The 24,693-nt window shown below is 36.6% G+C and overlaps 2 protein-coding genes across 5 annotated transcripts in view; one reads left to right on the top strand and one right to left on the bottom strand.

Moving 5' to 3' along the window:
• GPATCH2 (G-patch domain containing 2) overlaps positions 1-11,911 on the bottom strand; it is a 146,634-nt gene extending 134,723 nt beyond the window's left edge. For both annotated transcript variants that reach the window (XM_033099743.1, XM_033099742.1), the window contains exons 1-2: positions 11,745-11,911; positions 2,388-3,104 (exon numbers count right to left, since the gene is read on the bottom strand). In XM_033099743.1, coding sequence (XP_032955634.1) covers positions 2,388-3,104; positions 11,745-11,800 — 773 coding nt within the window. In that variant the 5' untranslated portion in view covers positions 11,801-11,911. The remainder of the gene's footprint in view (positions 1-2,387; positions 3,105-11,744) is intronic.
• Positions 11,912-12,186: 275 nt separating this feature from the next.
• Positions 12,187-24,693, top strand: part of SPATA17 (spermatogenesis associated 17) — a 173,148-nt gene continuing 160,641 nt past the window's right edge. For all 3 annotated transcript variants that reach the window (XM_033099356.1, XM_033099354.1, XM_033099355.1), the window contains exons 1-3: positions 12,187-12,271; positions 22,368-22,457; positions 23,654-23,735. In XM_033099356.1, coding sequence (XP_032955247.1) covers positions 12,204-12,271; positions 22,368-22,457; positions 23,654-23,735 — 240 coding nt within the window. In that variant the 5' untranslated portion in view covers positions 12,187-12,203. The remainder of the gene's footprint in view (positions 12,272-22,367; positions 22,458-23,653; positions 23,736-24,693) is intronic.

A 24,693-nucleotide genomic window follows, 5' to 3' on the forward strand; every position in this document is an offset into this window, starting at 1 on the left:
TGGGCACCATCTGAGAGTCCTCTTTTTCATTCATCTCCCCCAAATACAGTCAGTAAGTCTTCCATTGATTCCAGCTCTTAATACTGCTCTCCTATATGTGATATTTTTCCTTCAGTTATCACTGCCACAATTCCCCTCCCACTAAGGACGGACTGGAGGCCAGTGAAAGCTGCACAAAACACCTCTGTCAGGATCCCACTGGTTATCTTAACACGTACATCTGACTGGTAACGTGTAAATCTAACTTAGTTTCTTCACTGACTTCCCACTACTTAGATGGTGAAATTCAAACTATTTACAGTCCCTTTGAGACCTGCTTGTTGCTGTAGCCTCAACCCCCCCTTTATACTCTACTAATAACGAGGTACATACATCTCCCCAAATACACCACACATGCTTCACAATCCATGCCTTTGCACGCACCGCTCCCTCTGCCTAGCGATACCATCTCCCTCTGTCCTTCTCTCCCCCAGTATCCGAATGGGATTCACGCTGCTTAAAATCAGAGCTCCTTTAGTCAATTTTCCCTCACCAGTACGTTCCCCTCAGCACACTTCATTTTCATCATTTGCTTGTCTGCTATTCCAGATTATGAGGCTGCAGAAAACAGGGTCTGTCTTATTGTCTCGGTACCAGGAGTGAACAGTAAACAGCAGTTACGCGCGATCTGTTCAATCACGCACACAAAGTCAAGTAGTTCAATTCTTATTCATAAATCAGTTTCAAGGGAATATATAGCTTTCCATAGCAGGAAAGCTTTGGAAGTAGTCTCAGAAAATGTATACATGTTGGGAAAGTACCTTAAGCATTTAACAATCTTCCCACAAAAGGAATATGCACCTAACTCTTAAAGTGACAAGAAAAAGTAGTTACAGAGGTAAGTTTAAAAGAAGAGGGGAAGAAATTGTTTTAAATTTCTTCAGGAGTGAACACATCCTCTTTGAAATTTGGTACCTGGGCTGTTGACTGCTGGGTAGACTGATCATATTTTTCTTAGGTATTCAAATACATTTTACAATGAAAAGAAATGAAGAGTTTCATCTCATTTCTCTGCCAGGGTAGATGTCTGTCAATAAAAGGCAGCCATCAATAAGAGGCGGGGCTTGCACAATCAATCCAGAAAGCAGGTCCTCTGTGAATAATCCAGAATTGAGTACTTATCTCCACGGCCACCCTCCCTCCCAGCAAGTGAGCAGTAATTATTTTCAAGCCAATCTAAGTAATCCTCAGTCACGGTGGCCCAATACTAGCATACAAATAATTCCCATGCTGCTATAAAAATGACAACTTTCTTGGAAGAAAAGCAGATACCATAAACTTTTCAGAGCCTTCCCGAAACATTTTTAAAGTAATTTTTACTGCTTTAGAAAAAATTGCATAAATAGCAAATTATCTCTAATAAAAGGGTCCATTCTATAAAATTTTACCAGGTCCTACTCATGTCTGTAATCATATAATCATATTTAGACACAAAACCAAATATGTATATATATATATGTATATATACCTATATATGTATATGTGTATATATATATAGGTATATCCTACAGTTCACAACCACATTAATAAAATACCAATCCTACAAATTAAAAATCAAATACTCCTACCCAGACTATTTTAAGTGTTTTTTATACACCTCACAGTTCAGCATTTGATTTTAAGGACACACCTAAAAGGATGAACAATGTCAATATTTTCTCATCTCCTGCAAGTGGCATTAGTTCTGTGGAAAAGGAAAATGATCACTTACCTTTTGATGCTGGTAAACTAGTACTTATCACTGTGGTATACCTGCTTTCCAGGTAGGGATAGATTAGACTAACCACCAAAGGATCAGTGCTTTACCACTTGTCTAGTGACAAGACCAGGTGTTTCTAGACTGTAAACTGGGTTTTGCAATTCATAAGAGATTGGAATTCCTAGCAAGCTACAGATTGAAAATGTCAAGCCACACACGTGTTGAAGTGGTGTCAACTTTTGATTCTCAGTAATCAGAACTAACTGGTGAATTGTGAAACTAAAAAGAACCAAAGACTAAAACTCTATGATTAAACAAATAAATAATTATAAATTCAATTCTAAGAGTTACAGATGTGCTATTATTCAAATGCACATCCTTTCCCATTGAAACTCTATTTCCTTTTCTCTTTGTAGCTGAAAATTAAGTCATTATAACACAATCAAAAGAGTTTGTGTAAATCCAATAAGCAATTTTCCTTTGTGCTAAACATCATAAATTATAAGAAAATATAACCATGGTTAAAACAGTAATATCACTGCCATTATTATAACTTAGAGTTATTTTAAAATAGAATGAAAACATAAAACACATTCAACCACAAACACTGCAGACACACATGTTTATATTGAGGAAAGAGAAAAGTCACCTTTCACTCATGAGCTCATCGGAGATTTTTTGCTCTTCATACTCCATTTTGTCCTTACTGGTCTGGTTTATTTCCTCACTTTCTAAAACCACTCCTTCATCTTGGATTTTGGGTCCTTGTCTAACGATTTTCAGTTTCCTTTTCTTGACTTTGTTCTTGGTGAACTCTTGATAGTGGTAAGCTCGATCACTGTCCATGTCCTGATCTCTACAAGCTTCAGGGGGCTGTGTCATCGTTCGTTTGCTGGAGATGTCCTGTGGGAGGTCAACCGCCATGCGTTTTACCTTCCTCCTCCTGCGCAGAGTCCTGTTCCCAAGGTTGTCCATGGCAAAATCGGACTCATGCCACAGAGGTCGTTTCCCACGGACGTTGTTGTTTAAGTTTGATGATGGCCGGCGCTTGGCCACTAGCATTTGGTCATCAGAGTCACTATGATCTTTCTTGTTATTATTGTGATTCTCTCTGTAGTCTTTGCTCGGTTCTTCTAAACTAGAATCTGAGCCCTCACTTAAGCAGTGACCGGTTTCCCATGGGTGGTGAACATTATACGACCTCCGTTTTCTTCCTCTCCTTTTCCTTGCCTGGCGTTTCAGAGGGCACGATATGCTTCGAGAATGGTCTCCCGTTTCAGCAAATCCACCTCGAGCTTGCTCTGAGCTCTCCTCCAACGCTGAGACAAGATCATGAACCAGTTCTTCCATGGTTCGACTGAAATGCCTTCATTTTTTTAAAGAAAGAAAAAAAAATGTGAAGAAAATAGGCAGTATTATCTGTATTAACCTAGCTTATTACAGCAGACAATTCACACTAAATCTGGTTAACATTAAGGGTTATTACAAAGAAGTATTTAAAAGCTATTTTAATTTTCCTGTCTAAAAGATATCAGACTTTTAAATATTCTGACTCATTTTAAGCTCCTTTTTCTTGTAGAAGTTCTTTTATTAAACATACGAATGACTTCAAGATACAGTGAGCATAATATCAGCAATGAAAGGTCTCAGTAATTTCATATTTTGACTGTGTAATTACGGAAAAGTTACTTCCGCTTAAAAACTGATCTGTAGTCCACTCCTGTACTTTTCCTACAGCCAGTTTTCCTAGATCAGATATAGAGAGAACTTTCTCAATCCTCCCCCCAACCCCATTTCTAAGAAGGAAGCGCACAATTCTCTCTCTACTCACCACATGCTCTACCAATCACGGCCATGATATGCCGGGTAGGCGGAAAGACTGGCAGGCACTTTCAAGATTTGTGCAAGATCATGAACAATCATTTCTTAAACTGAGTTCTAAAAGCACGTAGGGATCCAAATATCCTAATTATGGAGGACTATATGGTTTCTAGGATCTGTAGCAGGGGTAGGCACACTTTTCTGTAAAGGGCCAAATAGTAAGCATTTTAGGCTCTCCAGGCCTTTCGGTCTCTGTCACAACTCAACTTTCACCATCATAAGGAGCAAATAGCCATAGGCGATACATAAATGAATGGGAACGGCTGTGTTCTAATTAAATTTTATTTACAAAGCCAAGGGCTGGGGGCCATAGTTTGCTGACCCCTGCTTTACATATTCTCTGTAGCTTATATTTATAGATGTTTGCAAGTTCCTTATAATAACTTTCAACTCTGCCTTTTCATTTTAATGATTACCTGAAAACAAACATACATTATGGTTCAGCTGGATTTACCACTCCTAAAAGGATGCCCACATAATAGCTTCTAATCCTTGAGTACTTACTATGTGCGAGGCCCACGATTCTAAGTGTTCCATACATTACCTCATTTCATTCTCATATAACAACACTATGAGGTGGCCGACGAAATACACAGAGTAAGGGCACCTTGTGCAATGTGGCACTTCTAGGAAGTGGTAGAAACAGGATTTGAACTCAGGCGCTCTGTTCTAGAGCCTGAATGGCGCCCAATTATAGCCAAAATCAGCTACATGATTCCAGTATCCAGTCTGTATTTTGTTTATGATTGATTTAGCAGCAGGGGGTACATTTCTGACTGCACTGATTTCTCCGTTATTTAATTACATTACTAACAACATTTCTGTTTCCCCTTTATTGCTTCAATATTTTGTTCTTTTAACACTATTTCTCTGGAAGAGATGTAATCTGAAAGAACTGTTATCTTTAAAGATAATTTTGCACCTTGAAAAAATTTATTGGAAGCCAGTTTAATATGTGTTGCAACAAAGATTCCTTGTCAAAAAGAAGACTCAGTATCACCTGGTTCTGGAATAACTTACTTTTTGAAGATATAGCTTTCTTCTCAATGGGTGAATTACTAGTTCTAAATATTAATTAAATTAACTCAATACATGAATATATTCTCCAAATGAAATTGCAGGTTATTTTAGAAGTTACAATTTAGGGCCTTACTTTCAAATAGAAGATTTGGTCCTAACATTAGAAAAAGGTTAGCAAATCGGAGTGAATCCATTAAAATCTGATACTCTTCAATTAGTTTCATTTAAAAAAATATATTGCTGTAACTACCACAGTTTAACAAAATATAATCCATAACAATACAAAGAATGAAAGCAAAATTTCTTTATAACATTAATATTGTTGGCCTTATTCGATTTTATATTGTTTATCTCAAGACAAAATATATTTAAAAAAAGATTTCAACTAGAAGAATCCAATTTATTCCACAATATCACTCAATATGAATCAGCTAAAAGCCTATTTTAAAAGAGCTTTCTTAAAAAAAACTCTATAAAAATACAGGAAAAAAATACATTTAATGGAAGTGCCATTCGGAATTCAAATCACTTTTTCCCTCTTCAGTTTCAACTAACCAGACTCAGACAAGTCAATCCCAAGCAAAACCGGTTAATGAGCCAATAATATAGTCAATCAAGCTGCTTCACTTGCATGGTTCAGGTAAAACTGGCCTCACTGGCCTCACAGACACAGTCATTATAGCAGACCATCCCAGGATCAATAGCTCATTTATTTCCTTTGCCTTCACAGTGATATTGAAGACACCACTGTACTGAAACATTTCATCCTAAAGATGTTTTCTTAAATAAGACCTTTCCTATTAGAGGAAATAAGTTTGTAAATGAAAAAATTCAGTGAATTACCACTTTGCTAATTTGAAGGTTTTTCTATTCACATTTATAAAACTGTTTCTCTTCATCTGGAAATGAAATCTTTTGGAAATAGTTTGTATTGGGCATAGTGTCTAACAGTTCACTGATAGTTTTCTTAAGATCATCCAAATAAATAGAATAAAATCATAGTCCCACTATCCATATAAAGCTGAATTTTGTGAAGGGAAATGATTTGAGTAGGTAAGTATTTTGCGTTTTTTTCCACTGGTATTATATTATGCTGAGTAATACGTACAGTCAATCTCAAATTTGATGTATCAGTTTTAGGTAAAAAAAATTTTTCGCCAAAGGTCAAGTTCGTTCGTCCTCCTATAGGTAATACTAAACATCTCGTGAAATGAGTGACTTGCTCTCTCCTTGTCTTCCTTAATCCCTAGGTTTTCCTAAAAATGTATGGTTGAGAGTGAGGAAGATCAATCCATGTAGAAAATGTGGCACAAAGTTTAGGGTTTTCTTTCAAATATTTTTGATTCGTGGAGGAAGAATCAGGAGCTACTTAGTCCTAACTTACCAAGCAAATGCCGGCAAAGGACTGGCAGTTGACTGGTGAACCACATGCTGGCAAATGGCAGTCAACAATACGCAGGCGGGCACAGCAGGAGTTGAAACCCAAGAAAGCCCAGGAAAAAGACAACCCCCCTCTACAGCCCAACATTTGGGCAGTGACTATTATTTTTTGAAGCCTCTATTAGCAATAACTACTGTTCCTAAGAAGGAAAAATATTGCATGTATAGAAAATTAGGGAATAATTTCCTTGCCTGGATACTGATACATACATAACAATAGAGTAGACATGTGTGTCTACTGAATAAACCCAACAAGTTCATTAAAAAACAAAAATCTTCCAGATGTAACTAAATGGTAATTGATTACAGCTATCAAGTATCTAGTTAAGGAAAAAAAAAAGTCAAATACTCGTTATCAGCTAGCATATGGTAAAATTCTCATCTTCATCTCTGTAAAACAGATTATTTCTTCTACAAAGTTAAGTAACTCTCGGAGTGGAGAGCTCCAAGTAACCCGTGGCTAAGTACAACGGGCTTTCAGAACTTTAAGGGAAGAAATAGCCATTTATGTGTTAGTTTCGGTATGAATAAGAATTCAATGTGTACAAAGACGCTACATGAACACAGTACAGAGTCAAGACCTATGGCGATCAATGTATGCGATGACTGCTCACAAACTTAAGAAGAAAACAGTCTTGGAATTACGTGCCTCGGTACTCATGTTAACTTTCATTTAAGACAGGAAAGGTTGGTTGGTCCTAAAAGTATACAGGAAGCAGCCAAACAGTACAGATTCCAATTAACACATAATAGTGTAGACCATGACAGTGAGTGACTAGATATGCGAATGGTGAGCCTTAAGGACGACACATCAAGGACTAAATTTTGTGACTAATTTAACAAAATGGGATCCAGAAGAATTAGATTGTTTAAGATTTCTGCTACTCACAGGAATTAATAAATTTGGTGATATTATTTGTCAAAATAAGTCTTTATTTCAGCCTAATAACTTATTAATAGACTATGTCTTCATTTTCTCCTCTTACATATTTGGGGGGAGGTCATCTTAGGAATTTAAGGATAACCCTGACATTAAATGTCATTACTTGAGCTAGTTTAGAAACTCTGTGACCTATTTAAACCATTAATCAGAAGTAACCTTTTCTCTCCTTTCTGAGAAAGGTAGTGTGGGTTTGGGGGAACCTATGTTATTCTGAAACACATAAGTGATTAATTATAACTTTATGCTAACATTGGGCAATAAATATAGAATATAAAACTCTCTAGGGAAACTGTAGAGAAACATGAGCTTTGGAGTCCAAACTATGTATATGGAAGCTATTTCCTATGATATTCACTAACCACAGGACCGTGAACAAATTACTTATCTTCTGATTGGTCATACATCATAAAAATAGGTATAATTTCCACCTTGAAGAGGTTCTATGAGGATGAGAGTGGGTCTTGAATGTGTGAGAGCAGCTTTTTCAACTTGCAACAGAGGTTGTAGATAGAGCTTATCTACAAATAAGAGAAACTCGTCACTGAAATATCAAATCAGTCTGCTTTTAAGGTACAATCATATTATAAGTACTGAAGACGTCATAATAAAAGCAAAGACCTTCAACTTCTCTGAATTCTTGCACCACTCTGAATGTTGGGAAGAGTGGGGACAATAGACATTTGCAAAAATCCTGCATACAATTTCAAGAAATTTAGGGATTACTTAAAGGCTCTAAAGATCTCAAACAAACAAACAAACAAAAAACCCAAAAAAACCCCAAAAATCTCAAGTTAAAAAAAAAAAATCAATGTTGTGTATCTGACCTACTCTTATCTTAGTAATATATAGAGATATAAGACAAAGTATTAAAGAAAATCATCCCACCAAGTTAACAGTCAAACAGTTATTCACCACACCAGAAAACCCTCATTTCCCATAATGGGAGCACGCAATTGGGGTGCTAATGGCAGTTGCTATTTTTTCACTTTGGTCACCACAGGAACACTCACGAAGCTTGTTTTCCTCTTTACCCTCGCAACTTAGTGAAAAACAAACCACAAGTGGCTTTGAAGGAAAAAAGTCTAATTCTACTTACCAACTAGTGATCTAATGAGGAAAGCTCATTTATTTTTTAAATTTGAAGAACATACTTTTGATTTTTGTTACTTCATTTAATGACTTCAAAAGTCATTCACAACTTCTGTCCTCATACTCTAATGGCTTTCAAAATATAAACTATTGACTAAAAATTGCCTAAGTGAAAGAATATCAAAGGCTAAAACAAACAAAAAAAGAACCTAAGATAATTCATTCCAATCCCTGTCAACATGCATATATCTATATCTGTATCTACATCTGTGCAAGCTTCTAGTATATAGGAAAATGAGTCTCGTTCATTGCTTATACATGCTAACTGCTCATATGTATTGAATATGTAATTTATTCTGAATTCTCAGAATAGCAATGAGAATGAAGACAACTGAACATTAATTAAAAGTACCTAGCATAATGCTTGACACATCACAACTGTTAAAAAAAAATCTGTCGGATGAACAAATTAATGAATGACTACATAAATGAACAAATAACAAAACTATGACTTGACTAAAAATTTAGACAATCCAGATTTCAAAATTTCTGCCACATTAACAAGTTAGATACCTTAAGTTTTTAGTGAAGTAAATGTGCCAGTTAATGGCATATTATCGAAGATGGTTCAACCGTTTTCAGTTTGCCATAAATAAGGATGCTAAGAATCCCCACCAAGATTAATGAGTCATTTGCCCAAAATCACGCTGGCCATTGCTTTGATTCCTGATTGTTGAAACAGAAACTTGACTCAAACAAGTCTGACATTATGAAATTGAGTTCAAGACAACAACAACCAAATAAGCTGTTGTTTTAAAAAATGCACATTTTCACTATGCAGTTTTTTCTAAAACAAAACAAAAAAATAAAATGTTAAAAACCTCCCACAAAATACCAAATAGGAATGAAACTATAGAAACAAAGGTCCAGAATCAACAGTTTATTTTTAATGTCCTTTTAAAAGCAAAGCTACATAAAGTTAAAAAAATAGACATTATAGTTCAGTGTCAATAATGATTCACTATTTTCATTATCAAGGACTTAATTTTTAAAATTTGTTTAGTTCTATCCCCAGAAACTGACTTTAAATATAAATTATTAATATAAAAAGTAATAAAGAATAGTGTATCTAAATTCTAACTGTGATTTATCCACCAAATGAAATCAAATTTTAAACCATTAACCTTAGATGTACCAAGACAGATATGTTTTGGACCCTAATTTCAAAAGTCTATGTGAGTAATGAGGCAAAAAGTGATAGATGCTCTCAGCTATAATATTGTTTTTAGAAAAACATAACATGAATCACTTATAAGATTAACTTAAAATTATATTCATTTCCTCACACATACAAAAAACAAATCACAGGAACTTTATTTAATTGTACACGTTTTTTTCCTTAGGCTTCTTAACTATAAACTATCAGTCATACTTTTCAACAAGTTGTTAAACATCTACATTTACCCTTTTGGCACCTAAAAATTGAAAAACTAATCTTGACATTGTTGAAAAAGTTGTAGTCAAGATGGGAGTTAAACCCATCAGGAATTGCAAGTTGGTTAACAACTCCAGGCATATACTTTCCAGTTTATATATTCCTTGAGATAGTGTATATTGTTCAGACATCAGAGGCATTACACCAGGGTGGTTAAGAATTTCTGTAAAACATTCTGGAATCATACTGCAAATATGACACTTGGGCAAGTCAAACTAAATTTGTCCCTCTCATCATCTCTAAAATGCAAAAGAAAAGTGATAGAATCTACCTTGAAAAATTTAAATATGATGATATATGTATGTAAAACCTGGTAACTACTTAGTAGTAGTATACCTAGGGACACTGGGATGAAACATACATGCATAGTAGAGCACATACATGTCTCATCAATGCATGAAAAAAATTCCATTAAGAAATTTTGAATAAGAGGATGGTTGTGCAGATAAGCTAGAAAATAAAAGTTCCTTTTGTCTGGAGCATATTCATTCTGCCAAATCAAGCATGATTTTTAAGAACTGTATTCAAAAACACTGATTAAGTGCTACGCACTATGTTATATTCTGGTGTCATAAAAAAGGATGTGTTGTGTACTGCCACAGGAAAACAACAGAGAGCTGGAGAAGGGTGGCTCTCTGTATTCTAAAGCAGGACATAACCTTAGGAAGAAGGTGGAAGGGAGAGGTAGGAGTTGAAAGTCATATTTTTGAATTACAGAGCCATCTATCCTAGAAACCAGTATCCCCAGAGTAAGAGAAGACCGACCTGCATAGCACTTTGTCCGCCTCCCTTAACAAGATACTGAATGGTGAAACATTAAGAAAGGTGCCTGGAGAGGGAAGTCTGGGGTGATGGAAATGTCTTATATCCTGTTTGGTGTGTTGGTTACACGGTATATACAACCGCCAAAACTAAAAATACTAAACACTTAGAAATATATGTTTTATTTTACACTACTTACATCACTATTAAAAACAAAATAAGTGCCCTCTGCTTTTCTGAATGGAAAATGTGAGAATTTAAAAGAAGTAAAATCAAATGTATACTCATTATAAAATGAACTACAGAATGATCTGATCTCCTTCACAACATTTTAGACAAGATATTCTTATAACTTTTCAGAAACAGGTGATGCAAAATAAAGTGAGATCACAGACTGCTAAATTCTCGTTCTCATCTGCTGCAGAATCTAGGAATGGACATACATTTTCAGCCACATTTCACCTTTATGTTCAACACTTTATGTTTGAGAATTAATGGAAAATCTGCTTGTTTCACTGCTTGTCTTGTGTATGCTTGGAGGAAAAGAGCTAGGGAGAAAAACAGGACAGGCATTAGAGTTTTCAACTAGAATCCATCACCCAGCTTCTAGCTCTAGGACGATAAGTCACTTCACTATTCTGTGCCTGTAATAATCTTCTATCACAGGCCTGTCCGAAGGATAAAGTGAAGGATCTTAATATGTGAAAGCAGTTCGAAAAGTCAAGGCAATATATTATTCTAAAGTGGGACTGGTGATGTGATACTGTAGACACAGTCAAATCCCAAACCTAATCCTGGCATTTACATGATCTCAGGAAACACCCATACATACCTCATTTGAACTAGAAAGGAACGTTCAAGGGCCAGAAACAGGTAGGTTACGTTCACTCCAAAAAAAAAAAAAAAAAAAAAAAAGAGGGTGGCGAGTGAGGTCGCTTCCACTACCAAACTTCCAGAACTCAAGATTTCTGGGATTTGAGCTTCCAGGACACGTGGTATAATCTAGTCAATTTTAAAAGAGAAGTGGGGGGGAGGGAATAAAGCCTGGATTAAGATAAATTCTTCCTGTACCTCATCTTGTCACCCATCAACGAGGAAATGAATTGCTCTTGGAAGTACAGAAAGCTTTTCTCCTAAAAATACCTTCGCATGCTCGACAAGCTCTCAGCCAGCATTTACTGTCTGCCTCCATCCACCTTTTGCACACACCTCAACGCCTTCCTCAAACTGCGTCCATCCCAGGCACGAGTGAGAGCAAGGCCTACCTGTCTTCAGATCATCCGTCACCGCTCCCTCCCCCTTTCCAGTCCAGGTCCAGGGGCCTCCTGCCATCACCCCCTTTCCTCATCGCCCATCCCCAGGGCCGCCAGCCTCACCAGCTGTTCCCGGCGGCTGGAGCTCCGATCGGTGGGCGCCCGGCGGCCCCGAACATTAACGACACCCAGGAGCCTGGCCTCGAGGCTCAGGCCCGAGCACAGTCTCCAACGACCACAGCACTAACGACTTCCAAAGAGCAGTTCAGCATTTTGAGCGGAGCTTCCGGAAGCAGACGGGAGGCAGAAACCGGATGCCCGGCGCGACCATTAGTGCTCCTCTCCCCCCTCTAGCCTAGAACCTCCTAGTTTTACTCACAGAAAACACAGAGGCAAATAAATAAAACATTGTCCTACTCAGAATTTATTCATGTGTCTATCTAATATTCCAGAAACTGAAACAAGGGGGAAAAGAAAGTGGAGTAAACGAGAAGTGGAACCCCCGGGACTAGCGTTATGGTTGAGCTCGGTTGCCTTGGAGACCGATAGTAACACCAGTGGGAAACCAGGCTCAGAGAGGCAATGGCCACCTTAGCCCGGCTGCAAGCTCGCTCCACGTTTATAGGACATCAGTACTACTTTAGGAACAGGTAGGTCATCCGCTGGGGGGGAGGGGTCACGCAAAGAGCTGGCTTGACTAGAGCCAGTTTTCTATCAGCAAATTCAATAAGTACCACCCACTTCTCCCCTTGATTTGTTGGCTGCAAACATAATCACAAGTTTAAAAGTAGCATTACCATACAGGGGAATTATAGATGGGGGGGGGGCATAGATATCAGCTTGAGATGATTTAAGTAAAAGCCCGGCATAGATAAAATTGTAAAATGAAGTGTTTTTGTTGTTGTTGTTGTTGTTTTTGACATCTCTCTGCAATTTGATGAAACTTACATCCTGGCTGTTGAAGGTTTAATAGCTTGATTGGGGTTACCTGGGCTCCCCTATCTGGCTGAGCTAGTACAGCCCCCATCTACCTGGGAATTTATGTCTCCATTATTTTCACAAATATCATTGAACTCAACTGTTCTGTGACTCAGTTGTGTCCCTAAAGTGACCGTGTCTAAGCCATCTGGATAACCAGTACCAGTATATTAAGTAACAGAAGAGGGCTCAGGAACATACTAGCAGCCTGTCCATCTCCCTCCTCCCAGACTTCTCCATCAGGAAGAGGTTCATTTTAACAGTGGCCTTCTGGGAGCAATGCCCCAGGGGTTTTTCCAACTTAAGAGAAATGCCAAAAAAGTGAATTAGAGGATGATAGAGTATTGTGACATGGCATACCAATGGAAAATAAGTCAGTAAGACACGAATTTGCCGAGCTGTTCTTATTTTAACATTTATCTCACCGACTCCATTCTCATAGGGCCATGTACCTCTCTCACAGCACTTAATCACGATTCAATTTTACATTCTGTTGTGAGACAGTATCTATTGTCCCTCTTAAACTGGAAGTGGAGAGTGTCATTTTTTTGCTCATCATTATTTCTGTCTCCTATGTCTATCATAGTTCCGACACATAGTAGCTACACAATAATTATTTATCTAATAATTCCATAAATGAATCTTTCAATCAGTCATTGGTCCTGGTTTAAGTAAACATAACTGAAAAAGCAAAAGATAGTAATTATCTATTATCTATATGTTATCTTAATTACAGATAAATTATTTAGCAATCATTTAGCGGATGCAGCAGGTCCTTGTTTATTTATATATGTAAAAGAAATAAGCTCCGTCCCTCTTGATATTCACAGCCTAAAATGGCATACAGCATTTAAGAAATCATTACTATATATTAAGGATGAACAGGAAGGGAAACAACTAACATTTCTTGAGCACTGTTTATATGCTGGGCATGGACTATGAACTTTTTCACGTAGCATCTCATTTGGCTTTCACAACGGTAGAAGCTAATGTATTAATAATCCATATTTTTAGAGCTTGAGAACAATGTTCTAGAAAAGGATGGTGAAGTGCCACACTGCAAACAGACATAATTTCTTTTACAGATTTCAGTGTCAACATTTGTCCCCATCTCCTGGCTTTTGACAGTGGGTACATTTTCCCCAAACTGGAGATTGCTTCGAGAAAAGACAGGGTTATGCAAAGGCCATGAGGAGAATAAGTTGGCATGTTCTCCATTTCATTTATTATTATCATTACTATTCCCAGTAGCATTTTCAGTATGAAGGAAAGTCTCAAAGATTGCAAAGGAATCAAAATTCCAAAGTTTGCCTAGTTTGAAAAAAACAACAACAGGGTATTGATAGCTTTGGGGGCAAAAAGTGTATAAAACATTAACATAAGCAGAAAAACTAAACAGGCAATATCTTTAGGAAATTATTGTCATTTCCCATCTGTTATTGATTAGATCAGTGCTTCGCAAATCTCAGTGTACATTGCAGTCAACTGAGGATCTTATTAAAAGGCAGATTCTGATTCAGTGGGTCACAGTTATGGCCAGAAGAATCTGCATTGCTCACAGGAGTTCCTGTGAAGCCCCATTTGGCATAAACAGGGAGACTTTAGAAAAGGATCTGTGTGTGGGCCTATCATTCAATTCTTACACATCCTTCCTGATCATGTATTTATTCCCTTTTCATATAATTCACAGAAAATGAGATTCAGAGAGATTTTGGTAATTTGTGTAAGGTCGCACAACTACGATATCTCAAACCCAATTAATCCAACTCCAAGGCCTATGCTTTTCACTGCCACACACGGCAAGATTTTCTTCCCACTACACTGGTCTGATCAGCAAAGTGGCAGCAAGCACAGAGACCCAGAAATCCAATTGGCCTGAGCATAATACTGTTCCAAATCCATTAACATGCAGGGAGCAGAGTTAGAGGAAACAATTTTAATCTCCTTGGTTTGTTTCAATGTCTTCGTTCTATATTGGTAACAAGGCAGTGTGGCAAAAATGTTTCTAACTTATAGCTGGCACCAGGATACCTCTGAAATTGGAAGCAGACTTTGTCGGGGACATGTATTATTACTAAGTGCTTATCTTAGCACCTGAGTCCTCCAGGGCCTGGGAAGTCCACTCAGAAAGGGAGAAACCCCTCTGCCTCATGCAGAGGAAGGCTGTGGAACTCCCAAGAAGCACATATGCGATGAAAGAGCGAGGGAGTCTTGGGAGACTTGGGAGACTGTTCATTGCCTGGCCAACCCAAGCCCCCTGGAAAGTTCTGGCACAGGAAGTGGGTCGGTATTCACGTTTTGACCTGCCTTTGGAAGAGGCTGAATATTGTGTCTAGGATGTTACAGGATGGAACAAAATAGTCCTCCATTGTTATTTGACAAATAATTGGCCTTAAAAAGAAAGTTCACTATAAATTTCTAGTTCCATTTCTATTCTTCTGAATTGTTGAGATTTTCTTGTGACTTATTGGTTATTGATACTATCCTATTTGTGAATAGAAGAGTTTAATACGTGTTCATTTTCCCCTTATCCTTCTTTCAATGTTGTCTAGTTAATCTGTCAAATACTAATTGGAATGAGTTAAAATGTCCCTCTTCGGCGGAGTTTCTATAGTGGTATCTTTTGGTGCTATGTTATTTAGATTTTACATGTGTACGGGTAAAACTCTTCATTGGCTATATACTGTTTTGTTTTTCTACGTGAAAAATGTTTCACCTTTAAATTCTACTGGTAACAGTAATGTCAGTCATCCTTTATTTGATACAAGTTAATCATATTATACATAGTTCTCTTTACAAGCAGCACATTTTCTAGTTTAAAAAATCAAAACTGAGGGAGTTTGTGATGATGAAAGAGATGGTAGAAGAGATACAATCTCTTTGAATTGACTTAGCTGAAGGGGAAGATACGTGTAGAGGAATATTGAGACAGCAGTTTACTCAGGAAGAGGGAGGAAGTTCTGCAGAGACACCATACAGACCAGTTATCCAACTGCCGAGTTTCCAGATCTCTCGCCATCTAACATGGGGTATGAGGACAGAGAAGGAAGTAGAAAGGGAAATCATTGTTTTTGAATATCTGCTGTATGCTGAGAGAACTCTGTCAAATGCTTTCACAAACATTATTTTGAGATTCACAATAACCTTACAAGGTGATTTTAATTTTTTCCTATTTTACAGCTGATGACAATGAAATGTAGCAAGTGTAAATTACTTGTCAACGATCTAGTGACATTTGATACATCTCAGTCCAAAGCTTATGCTTGAGGCAGAGGGACTTTAAATCAAGTCTCTGCATGGAAGTATAGTTGGCCCCTGAACAAGTCGGGGGTTAAGGGCAAGTCAAGAAGCCACATATTATTTTGACTCTAAAGTTGGCCCTTCACATCCGTAGATTCCACCAACTGTGTGTGGAGAACAGCATTTTCCTTTGGTGGCTGGGAATCCATCGTTGTGAACCATGATTGGTAATCTGCAGTTGGGAATGAGAAAATCCTGTTTTTAAACTACGATTGGTTGAATCCTTGGGTTTGAAACCCTCAGATATGAAATCCATGGACACAAGGGGCCCACTGTATGTATGGGGGGAAAAGGCGCGTTTTAAGTGGACCCGTGCAGTTCCAACCCGTGTTGTTGAAGGATCACCTGTACCCCAGGAAGTCTAACCTGCTTTCTAAGGTCAGGCTGAGGAAAGGAAAATACCTGGTGTAGGAAGGACTCTTGTACAAGACAGGTGGTTTGCCTGTGCTTCATACCCGTGTCAGCCTAAAGTATCGTGTTCCCTATTGGCTGCTTCTGGAATCCATTATTCCCATAAACTTAGTCAGTGTCTTTCTAACTCTAATATAGGCAACAGTTCCTGATTGCATTTTAGTCTAATAATTAGTTGGTCTCCTGTGCTTGAATGTGGACAATCGTCTGAGTCCTGTTAACTTAAGCAAATGACAGCTTAGTTGGATATGAGTCCCTTGGTTGTAATTAACTGCTGATTTTTCTGTTATTCACTGTAGTCAATTCTGACTAGTGAAACTTAGCAAGGCTTCTGTCCAGTGCACAGAGATGATTTGGGGGCATAAATTATGTTCTCTTCTTTCCTTCGTAATTAACAGGCATTATTTTTTCAGCAGGTCATTTGAAGGTGTGTATGCATCCCTTCCACCCGGCTGTGCGCTCTGCCTCCCCACGCCGAACAACCACGTGCTCATTGACTTCCACTCCCTTTTCCTCACTCGTGGGCTCTGATTCCCGGTGCTGGCTGCCCTTCAGGTGGAACCTTTCCTCCACTTTCCTGCACACCCTGAAGCCAGGCCTTCTCTCCGTGCTAACACTCTCCTTACTCTGACGTGGCACCCTCCCTGCAGGCAGCCCCCACGAGCAGAGGCCCACCTCATCCCGCCCAGGCTCTCGCACCCACACTCCACACTGCAGCCCCTCCCCTCACGCCGGGTCTAGCGCAGGTTCCTACTTTCCTGTCAACTGCCAGTTTCTTTAGGACTTAATTGTTCCGGAAATGAAGTGAGAAGGAAGTGGTAGAAAACGGAGTACTAAAGCATTTTAAAAGGACACTCTAAATCTGCAGGATACTCCTCCTGTATGATCTACTTCTCATGTATTTGTAGCTCATTATTCATTGAGCTGTGAGATAATAATGATCAGGAGGCCAAGTAATGAAAACAAAACGTGACTTCTAGCTTCTAGACTGTAGTCTTATTTCTTCTCATCAGCAGCAGTTACTGACATCTTACTAGGCACCCAGGTGACAATCAGAGCACAAAGTACAGATTAAGGATAGTTTCTGCCTTTGAGGAGCTTGGCACCCTTAAGACCTAATAATGAATGATTTGCAAAATAATAACAATAATAATAATTTTGCACATCAATATATCTTATAATACAGGACCGCCAATATTGGAAGTTATGATAATGACAAAGGAAAAGTATTGCGTTTTTAATTGAGCGTTTATTCAGTAGCTAATACACATAGGTCGGAATAAACACAGCATGTTGATGTGTGAAAGGCATAGTTTTTGCATATTACTGGAAAGATACTTAACAACACATTTTTTCAATGTCTGTTTATTGTCAGTAAATTTCTGGCCAGTAATGATACACATGACTATAGTGTTATCCAGGGTTACAGTACTTACTTCTAGTTGATGATGAAGTGACTGGAAACTTCCAGCTTTCTCTGGATGTTTTATTACATTCCTGGTAATACTTTTGGTCTTTCATCATTAATAATTCATTTAGTATTCATTGTGATAATACTGATCATAATAGATTTATTTCAAATTCGTGTAGATGTCATATTTTATTCACTGCTATAGGATTTTCATTGTACTTTGGAACTAATTAATATACCATTAAAATAAAGTGTTACCCACATTTTTCATTTTAAACATAAAATGTCTAGCAGTTCATGACATACTGTATAAGTAGTCAGCATCCCAATGGTAACCCAAGTATCTGTAAATTTCATTTTTAAGCAGTTAAAAAAAGGGCAAGAGAAAAATGTGTATAGAAGTCAAATTTCAGCACACAAGTTAAAACTTAGCAGTAAGTTAACTATTATTTTTTTTAATGTTTCGCTTTATTCTGTGTAGTTCTTATTAGTGTCATGTAATATGTGTGCTTGTATTTTATGTACATTATTATTTGTAACTCTGAAAAGAGATAATTTAATTTTTCTCTTGAGTATGTTAGCATTATTAGCAGGAAAGCTTAGAAAACATAAACTCAAAACAGATAATTTGATTGCTTCTCTTCTGCATTTCTAACAATAATTATAAGTAAAGGGTAAATTCAAACTATACATTCGTTCAAAGCAAGTACTAGCTGCATCTGTATACCTTATTCTTTTTTTCCTCTTTTGCAAAGGTAGTCAGTTGTTGATTATTGCTGGAGAAGCAGAGACACATGTTCTCAGTAATTTAAATAGATTATATTAAAAAGGAGGAAAATAAATCTATGCTATAGTAAATGTTAATGGCAAAGAAGGGTTAAATAACCTTAAGAAACTGTTATATTCCATTATCATGAATTTCACTTCTCATCAGCATTATTGAACAAAATTACTCTTATCTTCTTCACACTCTATCTTCTTTGAATTGTCTACACTACTGGAAACTGTGTTGCCATATCTTTCCTATTTTTGCCATAAACGACATTTTGTATCCTGCACTATCACATCTTACTGTTGGCTAGGATAAGATTTTAAAAGAAAAATTAAAGATTCCCTCTAACCCTGCAACCCCTTGAAACATTGACCTTGCCTTCCTGACTTCTTCATAGCATTGGACACGGCTTAATCATGGTCTCCCTCTATGACGCCTTTCCATTAATGCCTGTCACACTGCAAAATACGCGTCGCTTGTAACGGGCATTCTTTTACATTTCATTCCCTAAAGACAACCACTTTTAATAACTTCCTTTGTACAAAATAAGACTTTTGCTGTGTATACATTCATATATATATATATATATACACACACATACACACACAGTTAAATTTATTATTTATAAATATGGAAACATATAATGCTGTACTTGTATCTATCTTTTTTCACATTACATCATGTTGTGTCTCTATGTCAAGACATATTGATCCACTTAATTTTTTGTAAGGACAAATTGGTATTTTATTTTATGGATGTACTACAGTGTATCTGTTTATTTAGGTAGTTCCTATTATTTTAACAGTACAATAGATACATCATAAAAAAGTAGATTTCTTGGGATAAAATTGCTGATTCTTGCCTTGAGAGTTCAGCATTTTTTTATGTAACATTTAAAATTAAAAATTGTTTATATATTTTTTTCTGTACATTGCCTGTCTTTTGCTCTGCTTTTCAATTGGGTTTAATTTTTTCAAAGGTTTTTTTTTTTTTCTTCCTTAAATATAGTGACTTTAGTACAAAGTCTTCAGTTTTTTCCTTTATGAATTCTCAGTATATGAACACATGACAGGTTTTAGAAATTTACTCGTGTCTGTCCTGAAATTTGTGCTTATCATTCTCGTTATAGTTTTCACACAGGTATGCATCCCTAATTAGCATGTCTAAAGTCTGCAAGTTTTCCATTTATATAAATGAAAATTTTCTGTGTGTGTTCAAAGGCCAGACTATATCTGTACCAGTAATATACTTAAATCCACATTTCAATACATTCTCATCGGTACCTGTCATAGTCAGAAATTTTTGTTCTGTGCTGTAGATGTTGGTATCTTTTCACATCTTAGTCTCTTTAGATTATTTGATTATTTTACGGAGATTGGTGTTATTTTAATGCAGCAAAATTTCAGTATTATATTTGAAAATGGCCTACATGTAGTCTCCCCATTCTTTCTTTTGCCCTTTTTTTTCTTTTTCTTCCCCTTTTACTTTCCCTCCTCTCCTGTTTTCATCCTTTCTTCTCTTTTAGAGGCACTGATGATTCTTCTCCCTTAGAGGCCAGTCTCTAGAACCAGACTACCTAGGATCAAATCTCAGCTCTGATCCGTTGGAATATGTAACCCTGGGCACATTGCTATACCCCTCTCTCTGCCTCAGTATCTTCCTCAAAGTTAAAAATGGGGATAATAATGATTTCCTGGATAGAGGTGTTGAAAGCATTATATATGAGTTACTTCATTGGTATGCAAAATGCTAGGAACCGTGCTTGGCGCATGAAGTGTTTAAGGTATTACTACTCTTTTTCTTTCTTTTAACAGGTTCTTTCAGGTATCTTCCTGTCTTTTACCTGTAACCACCCCAGAATTCGAGTTTTATTAAGAGTGTGGGGGCACCTGTTGGCCACCTCAACAACTTTGTCACCCTGAAATAGAGAGGGATTTCTATGTTGTGAGTCAGTCTAGTGAAGGAAGCTTGGGGGTTGCCTCCTTGCAGGGATTCAATATGCCAGTAGGCGTGCTGTTCCCCAGGGGAATGGCTCTGGCAAGACAAAGGCTGAGTGTTACTGCAGGAGTAGCATTCATTTTCTCTCTGGAACCACTGGGAATGCTGCGTGGGACAAAACAGGCAAGACTACCGGCTTGCCTTTTGGATTTGAAAGTATAGTGGAGAGACCATCATGAAACACCCATGAGATATGATCGTGTTAAATAGCATGAAGACCTGTGAGAGAGGCCTAATGTAGTCCTCCCAGGGAGGAAAGGGCTTGCCTGTTCTCACTGCCACATGGAAGACATACCATGAGCCCTAACAGGAATTTATCTGCCTCTCTGCTATCGTTTGGTACATGCAGAGCAAGCATACAACTACAATGAAACTTTTTCTTCTTACTGTCTAGCGTGATCTCCCATACTTAGTTATTTCCAGCAAATTTCATTGTGTCATATGGCACTCTTATCACAGTGCCTTCTGTGATCAGGTAATGCAACTCACTCTTTGTGTAGTTTTTAGTTTGTTCTACACATATACCACACCTTAATGACTGCTGTGCGTTTTCTCCACAACTCCTTTTTCATATCCGGGTCACTGACGTGGCTGCATCATCTTTGTTCCTCCCTTTGCTTTTTGAGTCCTTTCCAGTCAGGGTTTCTAGGTCACTCTCTTTCCTGCTTATCCAGAACTATAATCCATCCACTTGTTTCTCCAGCTGCTTGTCATCCACAGCTTAATTGCTCATCCTGTTTTCTTTCAGCTAACTTCATGGTATCGTCTAAGAATTGTTTTTCGAAGTGCTTTTATTTTCCATTCTGTTTTTTGTTCTAATTAAAATAAATCTAATGAAGTCTGTATATTTAAACTATAATGACAACAATAAAAAAATGACCTCTCCCATAAAGCACAACTCTGAGGGAATTTTCTTTTAAAAATAAGAAATCAATTAGCCATTCTTTATTTACTCAGCAAACATAAAGTGCTAGTTATGAGCCAGAGACCTAAGCGATACCACTTTATCAAATGGGGATGCGGAGGGATTGATGGGAAAATTTAGACGGAGATCTGTCTTGATTAAACCTTTCATTGCTACCATGTTTCCCCGAAAATACGACCTAGCCTCACAATCAGTGGTAATGCGTCTTTTGGAGCAAAAATTAATATAAGACCGGGTTTTAATTTACTGTAATATAAGACCCAGTCTTATATAATATATAGTATAATATAATATAACATAATAAAGTGTCTTATATTAATTTTTGCTCCAAAAGACACATTAGAGCTGATTGTCCAGGTAGGCCTTATTTTTGGGGAAACGGTATAAGTTAGTAAATCTAATGGCTGAATTTTTTATCTCTTTATAAAGCATATGGCCCTGCCCCCAGCCTCATTTAACTGAAATGGACGTTCTGAGAATTCTATCTAGAATTGGCATTCTGTGGTGGATTCATTTTACTTTAGAAGCAATTCATTTAACTGACGCATTGAGTGAAATATGCAAGCATTTTAATCTTGTACAATATGTGTAGTGGCATTTGAATAGTAAATTCAAATACTGTGTTTTTAAAATAATACAGAATAGCACATTGTTTTTTATTTCCTTATAAAAATCACTTGGAAATTAATTAGTTGCAAAATAGGTGATTATAAAAATTTTAAAAAGTAAAGCTGTTGAAAGCACGTGCCCCCTCAGAGAAAGATTAATTTTAAAACATAGCTCATGATTTCTAAAATGCTTTATTTAGTATTTTAATTTCATTTAAAATGACATTTGAATTATAATTATTTTGGAAGAAATTAAAGATTAAGTTTAACAGGTTGATTTGCTTTAGAATTATATTAATGGCTAAGAAAAAGGCTTAAAAATTTTTTTGTTTTCTTTTTTAAGCGTTGTGGATGTATTTAGGAAAAAAGAACATGATGCAGCAGTTAAAATCCAGAGTTGGTTTCGAGGATGTCAAATTCGGTCATATATCAGGTATGTTGTTTTTTACATGGAAAATCTAGATATATCATAAAAATATACTGCTTAGAAAATGTAATTTATGCATCTAGTACTCATTTCAAATAATCTTTTATGTTACTTATAATGAAGTTAATAAATTATGTGATATCCCTTTTAAAAAATATAACTCTTTTGATCGTTTCTTGCATATCAAAAACTAAATTACACTGGCAATATATCTATTTTTAAAAATTCTCGGTATCATAAACATACTTGATTAAATGATTTTCTTCAGTTCCATAGGGTGTGACAAATGTCTGGACTTATATTTATAGCAATGATTCAATGACTGTTAAGAAAGAAAACAGACACACACATACACACACACACACACATACACACAAACACAGAGAGAAACAATTCCAATCCTTTCAACATGTTGGTAGGTAAAGGTAAATGATATCAAAATGATGCCCTTCCTATTACAAAGAGACTGAAGTTGACCCTTAACCGTTCCCACTTCTTCTTCAGTGCTCAAACGTTTCTTTACTCTCCCTTCAATTCTGACAAAAATGTTTTCTGGGATAAGATAGAGAAAGAATAGGCCTCATCTGTACTAATTTAGAATGTGACCTGGGGATCGTACTGTATACTCAGATGACCTTTTATTAGCCTGTAGGAGCCAGACATGCAAATTAGAGTGTGAAGATGAGGTTTCTCCTTTGGCCAAGATACAAAGTAGGAACATGGCTGCAAAGAAAGTAGTTTTGAGTTCAGCAGACTAACGTGACATTAGCTTGGACAGACTCGGTAGTACAAGGGAAGGATGAAAAGGGGATCTGTGTGTTGACCTCAAGAATTATTTCTAAGTTTTTACAGTGATTCACATCAATAGTACCTGGCTTATTTCTCAACACGTCACTGTAACCTGCCTTATGGTCTTAACATTGAAAAATATTTTAGACAGTTTTGAAGAGTAATTGAAAATTTTAAAAATTGTTTAATGAGAAGCCCAAAAGAAATGCTGAATAGTTATCTATGCCTTTTCTCTACTTCTAGGAATGAGGAATTTTATCCCAGAATGATAACTCTCTGTTCTTTACAAGTACACACATACTTGGCTTTGATTTGATTTCTTGAATTCTAGGAAGGTATATTCTAAGCAAAAAAAATTAAGAAATATCTTTGTTTCAATGAAAGTGTACTAATAAGTATATTTTTTCACCCAGGTATTTACAAAGAATAGTAGTAGTTATTCAAAAATGGTGGAGAGGTTACTTAGCAAGAAAACATTACCAACTAATTGTGAAGGTAAATATTATAAATATATATATATATATATATTAGCATTAAAGTTATGTAATATACTGTAACTTATTTACTTCGGTCATATTTATAGGTAGTTTTGAAGTTATTTATGATATTTCTATAAGATCAAAATTGGATTTTTTTTAGTATAAGACCTCTTCTGTGAAGCCTTTTCTGATTTTTCCATGAAGAATTGATGGCTCATTTCTTTATACCCAAACTATACCATATATTTTATTTTTGTTAAAATACATTTCATAGTGTATGTATTTATATGTACTTATTTCTTGATGATTTTCTTTACTTTCTAGATGGGAACTCTTTCAGTGTAGATACTGTAGCTTGTTCATTTTTGGATCAGCAATATTTAGACTCTTCCCTAACTCATAGCACAGACAATAAACATCAGTTGAATTGAAGTGCCCCAAGTTAATTCTACAAAATAAAAATAAGGCAGTTTTTCTCTATGCTACTTACCATTCTCTGTTCTTGACTGTTGGATTACTGTGAAGACTCATGTTAAGAAATGTTGCATACCACAACCATCTATATCCACCGATAGACTTGCAGAAGTATATGTCAGCTTTTACTCAACTCAGACTCGGTTGAGCTCTAGGAAATTAAGAAAAAGGTAATTTTCTTGAGACAAAATGTGAAGTCTTCTAATTAGTGGCCTGCTTCATTAATTTTCTGATTTGTTACTATTTTCTCCTGTAATAGTTTAAATTTGTTCTTCATTTATCTTGATTGGTTGTGTTCAAGTGAAATTAAAAGATATAGAGAAGGAAAAGAAAAAAACAATAAGTAGATAACAAATCGATAAGAGTTCACCTTTAGCAAGAAAATTTTAAAACAGTAATAAAGTACAGGCACTGCTTGGAGGAAGAGCCTGATATTTTAGATTGAATGAAATCAACTAGAGAATTCAAACAATAGTGCTGGTGTAAACTTCTATAAGTGT

The sequence above is a fragment of the Rhinolophus ferrumequinum genome, chromosome 27 (genome assembly GCF_004115265.2).
Source record: "Rhinolophus ferrumequinum isolate MPI-CBG mRhiFer1 chromosome 27, mRhiFer1_v1.p, whole genome shotgun sequence".
Taxonomy (NCBI): domain Eukaryota; kingdom Metazoa; phylum Chordata; class Mammalia; order Chiroptera; family Rhinolophidae; genus Rhinolophus; species Rhinolophus ferrumequinum.